Source organism: Dendrobium catenatum, unplaced genomic scaffold (assembly GCF_001605985.2).
Source record: "Dendrobium catenatum unplaced genomic scaffold, ASM160598v2 fragScaff_scaffold_388, whole genome shotgun sequence".
Classification (NCBI taxonomy): domain Eukaryota; kingdom Viridiplantae; phylum Streptophyta; class Magnoliopsida; order Asparagales; family Orchidaceae; genus Dendrobium; species Dendrobium catenatum.
Window position 1 is genome coordinate 41,477 of NW_021318850.1, and position 12,428 is coordinate 53,904.

At 37.0% G+C, this 12,428-nt stretch overlaps 1 protein-coding gene across 1 annotated transcript; it reads left to right on the forward strand.

The window, feature by feature from the left end:
* Positions 1-9,099: 9,099 nt before the first annotated feature.
* On the forward strand, positions 9,100-11,779 carry LOC110108381 (arogenate dehydrogenase 2, chloroplastic). Its single transcript, XM_020839009.2, has 7 exons — positions 9,100-9,666; positions 9,887-10,055; positions 10,141-10,308; positions 10,392-10,474; positions 10,943-11,012; positions 11,112-11,186; positions 11,273-11,779. Exons 1-7 carry the CDS (start codon positions 9,263-9,265, stop codon positions 11,531-11,533), a joined length of 1,230 nt encoding a protein of 409 aa, XP_020694668.1. The 5' UTR covers positions 9,100-9,262; the 3' UTR covers positions 11,534-11,779.
* The last annotated feature ends 649 nt before the right edge of the window (positions 11,780-12,428 follow it).

Below are 12,428 nucleotides of genomic sequence, written 5' to 3' on the forward strand. Positions count from 1 at the left end.
GGCAGAGAGGTTCATCCCAGTACGAAGTCAGGTTCGTACGTACGAAATTTCTCCATAGCCCATCGTACTGTGAAAATAATTAATTTTCGTCTGAACGAATTTTGTCCAGAGACGATCGTCTCAGGACGATAGGGAAAATCATCATGTACGATCCGACATTATAAATATCCAAACATATATTTTTGAAGAAAGAGAAAAAGGGGGAGAGAGAAAAATGAGGGAAAAAGGAAGAAAAGTGGATTTTGGGCGACTTCGGTCCGTTTTCGTCCGTCGCCGTAGTTGTAAAAGTTGATCGACTTGAGGTAAGACACATTATGGCTTTCTCAATTTTTAGAAATGTGGATTTTGATGACTTTTCTGTTTCAAATTCCGTTTATGTTAGCGAAAATTTGGTATTATTTCGTTCTGATAAATATTTTACCGTGTAACTTTTGTTATGTTTCTGAGATAATATTTTTGCACGTTTTGAGTATTTTTTAGAAGATTTTCACAGGGTTTTTTGAATTCTGCGGAGTTTTAATCGAATAATGAATTATCTGGATGTTGAAAATATTTGCTTCAGTATAATAAAAGTCTTGAAATGGTGTTTTACACTATCAGTGGTAATTTGATAATTTTCTGAAACTGTGATTTGATCAGTGGAAATTTCTGTAGACTGCCGTTATTCCGCTGACGATTTTCCTAAAGTAATCCGATTTTTCTGAATTTGAATGAATTGATGTGTTTGAATGATCAGAAGGGAGTTATAAGGGGCCATAATTCTTTAAGATTCTATCAGGGTCCTGGAATCTGAAAATAAGTTCTGATCTAATAATTTTATATATCTGATATATTCTGATGCTGTAAGCACAATGGAGGCATAAGGGGCCATAATCCTTTGAGATTCTATCTGTGTCCGAGAAGGGAGGCATAAGGGGCCAGAATCTATTGAGATTCTATCAGGGTCCGGGAATATGATATCTGATATGTGATCTTATCTGCTTTGACAATGTGCTTTATGATTTGTATGATTCTAATTTGAAATCTAATTTGAATTATTCTATTATATGAAATGAATTCAGTTTTTCTGTATCAATTATTTGATTTCTGTTTGATTAGCTATTTTATACGAGTATCTGTATTATGTCTATTTATACGATTTTCTGTACGATTATCTGAATTCTATACAGCCACTATTCTGATGTATTTTTGGATGTGAGTTTCTGGAGATTTTGATTGGCTAGTATAGTCTTGCTGAGCTGTTAGCTCATTCTTGTTATCTGCGTAGTTTTCAGGTTCTGGGAAAGGGAAGGAGGTCTTGGACTAGCCGTTCAGTGTCTGATCTAAGATTATGTATTTTTGTACTTTTTAATTTTTATACAATCATGGCTCTTATGTTATGTTTTTTCTGTTGTTATCCATGCACTGTAATGTACATGATTATTTTGAAGAAAGAAAGAAAAAAATTATGGATGAACTTTTCTGTATATTTAAATGTTTATAGTAGCTCTATATTTTATGTATGTCTGTTTATTGGAAGAAAGTCTGAAAGCAAATTCCAAAGCTAGATCCTAGATTCAGTCATCGCGACTCGACGTGATGGGATTCATTCCGGTCGGGTTGGTTCGCGACAATTAAAGTGGTATCATAACAATAGTTTTGGAATTTGGATTGTAAGACAGAGCTATAGAAATTGATCCATAAGTCTGGTGGGGTAGTTTCTATATGTTTGTATTTTTATTATTTTTGTTTTATATGCATGTGCATAATTGTATTCTGTGTGATTATGGATCTGCCAGACCCATATATGACTGATGGGCAGAGTGCTAGTCAGACAGTTCATGTGAAAAGTTCTGCCCCAGTGGTTGGTTCAAACAAAGTTTCGTAGTTTGCTACGTTGGTTGCTCAGATGATTAACGAGACGCAGAATAGAGTATCTACTGTTAGATCTGGGGATGTAGATAGACATCTACAAATATTTCTGAGGTTGAAGCATATGAGGTTTGAGGGCACTGTTGAGATCAGAGCAGTAGAAGATTGGTTGAGGAGGTTGGAAAAGACATTTGACGATATGGAATGTCCTCCGGATAGGAAGGTACAGTTAGTAATTTTTCTGTTGGATGGAGAGGTAGAGCGCTGGTGGATGGGCCAGCATGAAGAGAAATTCCAAGGTAAACTGAACTCTCTGATTACTTGGGAAAAATTTTCTGAGGTATTTCGATCTTGGTTTGTATCCCCTTCTGTAAGACAACAAATGCAGGAAATTTTCTAAGGATGGTTCAGGGGAGCAAGATAGTTATGCAGTACGAGGCAGAGTTTACTACTTTAACCGGATATGCTCCACAGTAGGTGAGTACTTCTGTTGAGAAGTGCTATCGATTTCTGAGGGGACTACGAGATAGTCTGAGGCAACCCCTGGTACCATTTCACATTTTTGATTTCTCTGAGCTTGTGGAAAGAGCTCGACTAATAGAGAATGATCTGATGGCTACTCAACAGCGGTGGACTGCTAGTAGAAAAAGATTCAGTGGTGATACATATGGCAGTGGTTTTTCTGGAAAGAAGAATAGATTTGTATCTGGAGACTCCAAGAGGAGTGGATAGTCAGGATCTGCTACAGTTTCTGGTAGTGGCAGTGTGACCAGTTCTGGTTCAGTCAGTGGGGCACCGATGTGCCAAACTTATGGGCGAAGACATTTTGGCCAGTGTTACAGGATGACTGGTTAGTGTTTCAGATGTGGTAAGCCAGGACATCGGATAACAGAGTGTCTACAAGCTGGATTTGATCGACGATCTGAGTTCAGATATGACAGCTTTGTTATACCAGCAGGAAGACCGAGGACAGTTCCTCCCCGTACTATTTCTGAAGGATCGTTTGGTAGAGTTGGTGGTTCAGGTTCTCGGGCAAGGAGACCACCTAGTGGTAATCAGAGGGAGCCTAGTAGTTCTGTGGCTTCAGCTCCAGTTCAGCCACGTGTGTACAATTTGAATCAGCAAGAGGCTCGAGATGCTCCAGATGTGGTGACAGGTACGATTTATATTTTTGAACACCCATGTTGTGTTTTTTTTTATTTTGGAGCCAGCCATTCGTTTATTTTTGAGCATTTCTTTAATGCTTTGCAACTGGATTCTATTACGTTGTCTGTTTCACTTTTTGTTCTTTTGCCGGCTGAAAATAATTTGATAGCTCGAAAGTTTTATTTCTATGAGATTAAAATTTCTAGTAAGAAGTGGAAGTCGTGTTTGATTTTTTTTGCCGATTTCTTCGTATGACGTTATTTTGGGCATGAATTGATTGAGTCTATATGAGGCTTAGATTGACTATTTGTTAGAAACAAGTTAGCTTGTTTATGGATGGTGAAAGGTGTGTATTCCAATGGTTAAGGGTGTTTTATCATGTTTAATTTATGTGTTAGAAGTAGGAAGAATGTGGAAGAAAGGTTGTATGGTATTTTTAGCCTTAGTATGGTATATGAATATAGATGCGAGTTCTACTTCTGATATCCCGGTAGTACGAGATTTTTTAGATGTATTTTCTGAGGAGTTAGTTGATTTATCTCCGGATAGAGATGTTGAGTTATGCATTGATGTATTTCTAGGTACGGCTCCAATATCTAAGGCTCCGTACAGGAAGGCACGAAGGAACTTGCAGAGTTAAAAGTTCAACTCCAGGAGTTGGTGGATACAAGATTTATTTATCCTAGTGTTTCACCTTGGGGAGCACCTATTCTATTTGTAAAGAAGGAGGACGAGACAATACATATGTGTGTTGATTACAAATATTTGAATAAAGTTACAATCAAGAATAAGTATCCTTTGCCACGGATTGATGATTTGTTTGATCAGCTTGCTGGATCTTCTATCTTCTCAAAGACTGATTTGAGATCAGGATACTATCAGGTGAAGGTGAGAGAAACTGATGTGATGAAAATAGCTTTCAGTACTCAGTATGGGCACTACGAGTTTTTGGTTATGCCATTTGGGGTAACCAACGCACCGGCTGTTTTTATGGATTTGATGAACAGAGTGTTCAAGGATTACCTGGATCAGTTTGTGATCATCTTTATAGATGATATTCTGGTATATTCTGCTTCTGAGAAAGATCATGCCAGACATTTGAGAAGTGTCTTGGAGACTTTGAGGCAACACCAGTTGTATGTTAAAATTCTCCAAGTGCAAATTCTGGCTGAAGAGCATTTCTTTTTTGGGGTATGTGGTGAGTGGTGAAGGTATTTCTATTGATTCCCAGAAAATTCAAGCAGTTGCTAATTGACCAAGGCTTACTATGGTATTTGAGATACGTAGTTTCTTGGGTATGACTGGATATTATAGAAAATTTGTGAAGGGATTTTCTCATATTTCTACACCTCTGACGAGACTGACTTAGAAGTCAGTAGCTTTTATTTGGACACTAGAGTGTGAAGCTAGCTTTCAGAGATTGAAGGATTGTTTGACTTATGCTCAAGTGTTAGCACTTCTATTTGGTACGGAAGAATTTTAGGTATTCAGTGATGCTTCACTGAAAGGTTTTGGCTGTGTTCTGATGTAGCATGGTCATGTAATAGCTTATGCTTCAAGATAGTTGAAACCACATGAAAAGAATTACCCGACGCATGATTTGGAATTGACTGCTGTTGTATTTGCTTTGAAGCTTTGGTGTCATTACTAGTATGGCGTCAGGTGTGAGATCTTCACGGATCATAAGAGTTTGAAGTACATATTCACTCAGAAGGATCTGAATTTGAGGCAAAGAAGATGGCTTGAGTTGATCAAGGACTATGATCTAACGATTTAGTATCAGCCTGATAAGATTAATGTGGTAGTAAACGCTTTGAGCAGGAAGTCTTCTAGATTATCACGTGTTCAGTTCACTTCTGATGAGTATTTGATACGAGATATTGAGAGATTGCAACTGGAGGTGATTTCCTCTACTGGTTCAGATTCTGGTATTTTGACTCAGATGAATATTCAGTCTTCTTTGAAAGAGATGATTCATGAAACTCAGAAGTCAGACTCTGAATATTTGAAGTTAATTGATCAGATCAAGTCTGTTAAGAAATCTGAACAACGGATTTTTGATTATGGTATTATTTTCTGTAAGAATAGACTGTGGAGTTCTATGTTTGGAGTTCTGAGGAAAGCGATTCTGCACGAATCTCGTTATTCAAGCTATACCATTCATCTAGGAAGTGGTAAGATGTACGGAGATATGAAAAGCTTGTTTTGGTGGCCTGGAATGAAAAAGGACATAGCAAAGTTTTTATCGAAATGCGAAGCCTGTCAGTTAGTAAAGGCAGAGCATCAACGACCAGGATGTCTTTTGCAGTCATTGCCTATCCCTGAGTGGAAGTGGGAGGAGGTAACGATGCATTTTGCTATGAGTTTTCCTCGATCGGGGCAAGGACATGATGCTACTTGGGTAATTATTGATTGACTGACGAAGTCTGCACATTTTCTTCCGATCAGACAAACGAATTCGGTGGATAAGTTAGCTCAGATACATGTTAAAGAAATTGTCAGATTGCACGGTGTGCCAAAAGTGATTGTATCTGATCGAAATGGTTGGTTTACCTCTAAACTTTTTAGAGGTATTCAGCAAGGATTGGGTACGAAATTGCATTTTAGTACTACTTTTCATCCCTAGACTGATGGACAGTCTGAGAGGACTATTCAGGTACTGGAAGATCTTCTGAGGTTATGTGTTTTGGATTTTGAAAGCAGTTGGGAGGATCACATCCCTTTGATAGAATTTGCCTACAATAACAGTTATCAGTCTAATATTGGTATGACACCTTACAAAGATTTTTATGGCCGAAAATATAGAACTTCTTTGACTCTGACTGAAATAGGAGATAGACAAGTGATGAGTTCAACTTTTGTGGATGAAGCTGTTATGAAAATCAATTTGATTAAAGAAAGATTGAAAGCTGTACAAGATAGACAACATAAATATTACAATCAGAAGCACAGATTTGTAGAATTTCAATTGGGTGACTTTGTCTATGTCAAAGTTAGTCCGATGAAAGGCGTCAGCAGATTTGGAAGAGTGAACAAGCTCAGTCTAAGGTATGTCAGACCTTTTGAAATCATCGAAAGGATTAGAAATTCTGCTTCTAGATTACTATTATCTGATCAGATGTTTTACATACATAACGTGTTTCACGTATCCTCTTTGAGAAAATGGATATCTGATTCTGAAAAGAAAATTGTTGTTGATGATGTGGAGATTCAGGAGAATTTGCAGTACAAAGAAGAGCCCGAGAAGATTTTGGCTTATGATGTGCGGAAGTTGAGAAGTAAATAGATTCCTATGGTTAAGGTTTAGTGGAAGCATAGAACAACAAGAGAGGCTACTTGGGAGAAGGAGTCGGATATGAGACAGTTATATCCGAGTCTGTTCTGACTCAGTTTTTCTTTGGGAATGTCGGGGACGACATTATTCTGAAGGTGGGGAGATTGTGACAAATCAGATTTTCTTTCAGGTTCGTCCGGACGATGTGGAGATCGTCTGGGACGATCAGTTCAAAAGCTGGTGGCAGAGAGGTTCGTCCCAGTACGAAGTCAGGTTCGTACGTATGAAATTTCTCCAGAGCCCATCGTATTGTTAAAATAATTAATTTTCGCCTGAACGAATTTTTTCCAGAGGCGATCGTCCTAGGACGATCGGGTGTACGATCCGACTTTATAAATATCCAAACAGATATTTTTGAAGAAAGAAAAAAAACGAGGGAAAAATGAAGAAAAGTGGATTTTGGGTGACTTCGGTCCGTTTTCGTCCGTCGCCGTAGTTGTAAAAGTTGATCGACTCAAGGTAAGACACATTATGCCTTTCTCAATTTTCAGAAATGTGGATTTTGACGACTTTTCTGTTTCAAATTCCGTTTCTGTTAGCGAAAATTTGGTAATATTTCGTACTGATAAATATTTTACCGCGTAACTTTTGGTATGTTTCTGAGATGATGTTTTTGCACGTTTTGAGTATTTTCTGGAAGATTTTCACATGGTATTTTGAATTCTGCAGAGTTTTAATCTAATAACGAATTATCTAGATGTTGAAAATATTTGCTTCAGTACAATGAAAGTCTTTAAATGGTGTTTTACACTAACTGTGGTAGTTTGGTAATTTTCTGAAACTGTGATTTGATATGTAGAAATTTCTGTAGACTGTCGTTATGCCGCTGACGATTTTTCTAAAGTAATCCAATTTTTCTGAATTTGAATGAATTGATGTGATTGAATGATTAGAAGGGAGTTATAAGGGGTCAGAATCCTTTGAGATTCTATCAGGGTCCGGGAATCTGAAAATAAGTTCTGATCTGATAATTCTGTATATCTGATATATTATGGTGCTGTAAGCACAAGGGAGGCATAATGGGCCAGAATCCTTTGAGATTTTGTCTGTGTCCGGGAAGGGAGGCATAAGGGGCCAGAATCCTTTGAGATTTTGTCTATGTCAGTGAAGTGAGGCATGAGAAGCTAGAATCTGTTGAGATTCTGTCAGGTTCCGGGAATCTGATCTCTGATATGTGATCTTATCTACTTTGACAATGTGCTTTATGATTTGTACGATTCTGATTGAAATCTAATTTGAATTATTCTATTATATGAAATGAATTCAGTTCTTCTGTATCAGTTATTTGATTTCTGTTTGATTAGCTATTTTATACGAGTATCTATATTCTGTCTGATTATACGATTTTCTGTACGATTATCTGAATTCTGTACGGCTAATATTCTGATGTATTTTTGGATGTGAGTTTCTAAAAAATTTGATTGGCTAGTGTAGTCTTGCTGAGCTGTTAGCTCATTCTTGTTATCTGCGTGGTTTTCAGGTTCTGGGAAAGGGAAGGAGGTCTTGGACTAGCCGTTTAGTGTCTGATCTAAGATTAGGTATTTTTGTACTTTTTGATTTTTGTACAGTCATGGCTCTTCTGTTCTGTTCTTTCTGTTGGTAGCCATGCACTGTAATGTACATGATTATTTTGAAGAAAGAAAGAAGAAAATCATGGATGAACTTTTCTATATTTGGATGTTTATAGTAGCTATGTGTTTTCTGTATGTCTGTTTATTGGAAGAAAGTCTGAAAGCAAATTCCAAAGCTAGATCCTGGATTCAGTCGTCGTGGCTCAACGTGATGGGATTCGTTCCGGTGGGGTTGGGTCGTGACACTTCAAGCCTTAGAGCTCTCTTGATTCTCAATCCCAGAGTATAAGCCTCCAAAAGTCTATGCCCCCTCTTATATGGGAAGAGGAGATCTATTTATAGATTTTGAGAGTGACATGTCCTATAAATGTGGAGAAGATTGAGGGTAGATTCAGAGTTCTCTCTCGGATGACCCATACTAATTTCCTCGATCATAGAGTATTTATTCAACATTTGTGTGCCTTAATGATGTCAGAATTAAGCGACCTTGGGCTTGATTTGACTCTAAGTATGCCAATTGGTCATCCAATTAATGATTTAAATCTTTCATTTATGCTCCAAGCTCTTAATTTGGGCTCATTTGAGTTCAGATTGTACCGATTTTGGAGTAATTGGGTTCATCTCATTGAGATATTCAACTTGGTTATAAATTTGCTGAAATTGGAGTTTGGATGTCCCGAATTGAATTTTAAAAGTTCCTAATTCATATATGCCTCTTGATTCATGCCTGATGAAGGCATATTTTGGCGACATATCAAAAATAGTTGTAAAAGGAAATTTTCCAAGTCATTATGCATTATCTAACTCTAATTGTAAGGCTAACCAATGTGCAACTAATTCAATAAGATGTCAGATCTTAAATGATCTTAGGAGTGTCAAAATTGATTATATATATATATATATATATATATATATATATATACACACAGAAAGGTTTAAAAAAATAAAAATAAAAAATAAAAAAAAAATAATAAAAACCTATCACAAAGGTTTTATAGATAAAAAAAAAATCCTATCACAAAGGTTTTTCAATAGTTCCCACTATCAAGGAAGTAAATAAGAGTCCCAACTCTGTATTGAATACACCGAAAGTTTATTAATATATAAATGATAAATCTAAATACGCACACTAACAAATTAAAGTCCAAATTAAATTCTATTTCACCAACCAGAACATAGTCAAGGTGTCACATAAACGTGTCATTTGGCTTCTTACGATCTTCACCGAATCATACCAAAACTGTGAACGAAAAAGCACATGTTCTAAGATCTAGACTAAGTTCATTGAACTTCCCATGCTTTTAAATACACAGTAGCTCAGCCTTCCTTCTTCCCATCAAGCCACGGATAGAAGAAATCAATGGCTTCTTCTTCTTCTTCTTCTTCCTTCCTCCACTTCTTTCCCACCAAAACCAGCCTTCAAACCCGTGAAGATAGAGAGAACTTCCCTTTCCACTACAAGAAACACCATTACTCCTTCCCTTCACAGAACAAAATTAATCAAGCCAAATTATACCGCTCAGGCCTTCAGCTCCATTGTTCTCCTCTTGAGCACAGCTTGACCACCAGTAGTATGTGCAACCAAACTTTGGAATCTCCATTGATGGATAAAAAAGAAGCTCCTTTGAGAATTGCCATTGTTGGTTTCGGAAACTTTGGACAGTTCATAGCTCAGGGTCTGAAGCGCCAAGGTCATCTAGTCATGGCCACATCCAGATCGGACTACACCGATTACTGCAAGATGAACGGATTCCATTTCTTCAGGTTAAAAAGAAATGAAACAGAAGTTTTTATTCTCTTCATATCTTAGAATCACATAAACAAATATCACTTTTTCTGAACGTTTTTGAAAACAAATTCAATTAAAATTTGAACAAAATTTCAGTGATTTCAATTTACAGAGGCAATTGAAATGGACCGTTAATTATTTCTCCAGTGATTCATAACTAATTAATATGTTTCTCGTAATATTATCTGGATTCAGGAGCATGGATGCAATGTGCGAAGAAAAGCCAGACATTTTCTTAATTTGCAGCTCAATCCTATCAACTGAAAAGATCGTCCGCACAATCCCCTTTCATAAACTCAAGCCTGATACCATCTTTGTCGATGTTTTATCAGTAAAACAGTTCCCTAAAAATCTCTTCCTTGAGGTATATATGTGTAAATATTAATAATGGCTTAATTAATGAACATTTAACACTAATTAACAATGTTGACATTTTTGATCATATGAAGGTTCTCCCTCCAGAGTTTGGTATCGTTTGTGCTCACCCCATGTTTGGACCAGAGAGCGGAAAAGATGGCTGGGCTGGTCTGCCATTTGTCTACGACAAGGTTCGGGTCTTCAGTGATGGCCCTCAGGCTCTAAACTGCCAACGGTTCTTAAACATTTTCGAGAATGAGGTTAGTAAAGCTGTGATTGAAATGGCTATAATTGGTATCATTTAGTCCCACATCGATTAAGAATAAAATTTTCTATTTTGCAGGGCTGTAGAATGGTAGAGATGTCATGCGAGGAGCATGATCGACATGCTGCAGGAAGCCAGTTCATAACGCATACTATTGGAAGGTAAGTTAACAATCCAAAGGAACTTTAAATTATTAATGAAGTAGTTCATTTTAGCACATTAAGGGGGTGTTTGATATAGGATTGGATTCAATTTTAGTAGGATTTACTAAATCCTGTAAATCTAGATTTAGTAAATCCTAGGCTCATAAATCTTGAAAAGCGTTTGGTATGACAAATTTTAAATCCTGTTAAATCCAGAAAAGAACCTCCGCAACTTACTAGTAAGTTGCGTTAAATCCGAATAGAAATGAGATTAGGATTTAGATGGTTACCGGATTTATGTCGTAAATCCTAGATTTGACGGACTTATAGCCGGCCGAATTTTGTTTCGCTGGATTTACGCTAAATCCTACTAAAAATGACGGACAAATACGATACCAAACACCCCCTAAGAATGGCTGATATTGATTCCATTGAACTCCAAATGATTTGACAAAACTGTAATCCTTCGTTATTTGATCGATGCAGAATCCTATCTCAATTAAATTTGGAGTCCACGCCCATCAACACAAAGGGATATGAGACCCTTCTGAAGCTGGTAATTATCTCTGGGATTTACCTGAAAACTTAAACTTTACCTTTGAATCTGTTTATGCAGACAAATTAATTTATTTATGATGTTTCTTTTGTGAAATAGACTGAGAATACGGTCAGTGACAGCTTCGATTTATACTACGGGCTGTTCATGTACAACGTCAATGCTACAGAACAGGTATGTTGCAGAACGTAAATAAAGCTCAGAATTTGATTTTAATGGATGAAGATGAAATGAGTAACGAAGCTGTATATGGAGTGCAGATTGATAACCTTGATAGGGCGTTTGAGACGGTGAAGCAGAAGCTCTTTGGGAGATTGCACGATATTCTAAGAAAGCAAATAGTAGAGAGAGTTCCCCTTCCTGTAGAAGTGAATGCAGAACACAGAAGGAAGAAGAACTCAATCTCTGCTCCTTCTTTCCTTCCTAATGCTGAGGAAATGAATATAAGGGATATTGCCTCCTTTGCTGTGCCCGGGGAAGTCATTCCCAATTCGAAGGCTCAGGCGCAAGGCATTCGGTAAACTAATGGTGGAGAGAGTAAGAAGGGCATTTGAAGAAATTTTTTTAGAAAAATGGGGGTTATGTAATGAGAGATTATAATTGTATAAAATTGAGTAAATTATGATATAATCTTCTTTCTTCTTCTACCAATTGTTAAAATGAAATATAAGAAATGTATGCATGCAATTCTGATAGGATGAAGTATGATGTTTACAGCACTTGTTCTTCTTTTATCAATCAATAAAAAATTAATTAGTTCCCTTTTACTTAATTTCATCAATCTTTTTTTTTTTTTTTTATGGTAGTTGCTTAATTATTATTCATCTTCCTTATTCACCGCAATAGCAGAAACATATGGAGGAAGGCTAAACAGAAGGCAAAGGAGGAAGAGAAATGCAAAGCTACGCGCTCAATATCTACCAGTACCAGCCCATCCTTCAAATCTGTCAGCTCAAGAGCTAGAGATTGATATTCCAACACGGATCAGGTTCGCTAATGAAGTGGGTAAAGAGAAACAGCTCCTCTGACGAGCTCAAACAATCTTTTTGGGAGCATCGACCTGAAGCTCCAACCCCTCAAAAGGCGAGAGAGCTCGAATGTCTATCTGCTCGATTCCACCATAAAATCTATTAGAAAGTAATATCCCAAACAACTTTTTTTTGAAACATGAGCAGCCTATATATGCCTACATATCTAAATCTCTCCGAAGAAAAGCAATATAACACACAAGAGAGTGGCCTATTAAAAGAGAATTTACTAAAGAGTGGTTATATTCATTGTTTGATGCTCTCTAAAATCAAATTAAAATGAGACATCCCTTGCTAATCAAGGCTTTGATCAATTTTTCAAGTGGGAGATTCACTATCAAATTCAAGCCAATCTCTCATTAAAGAGAAGTGAGTGATGTCCCACAGA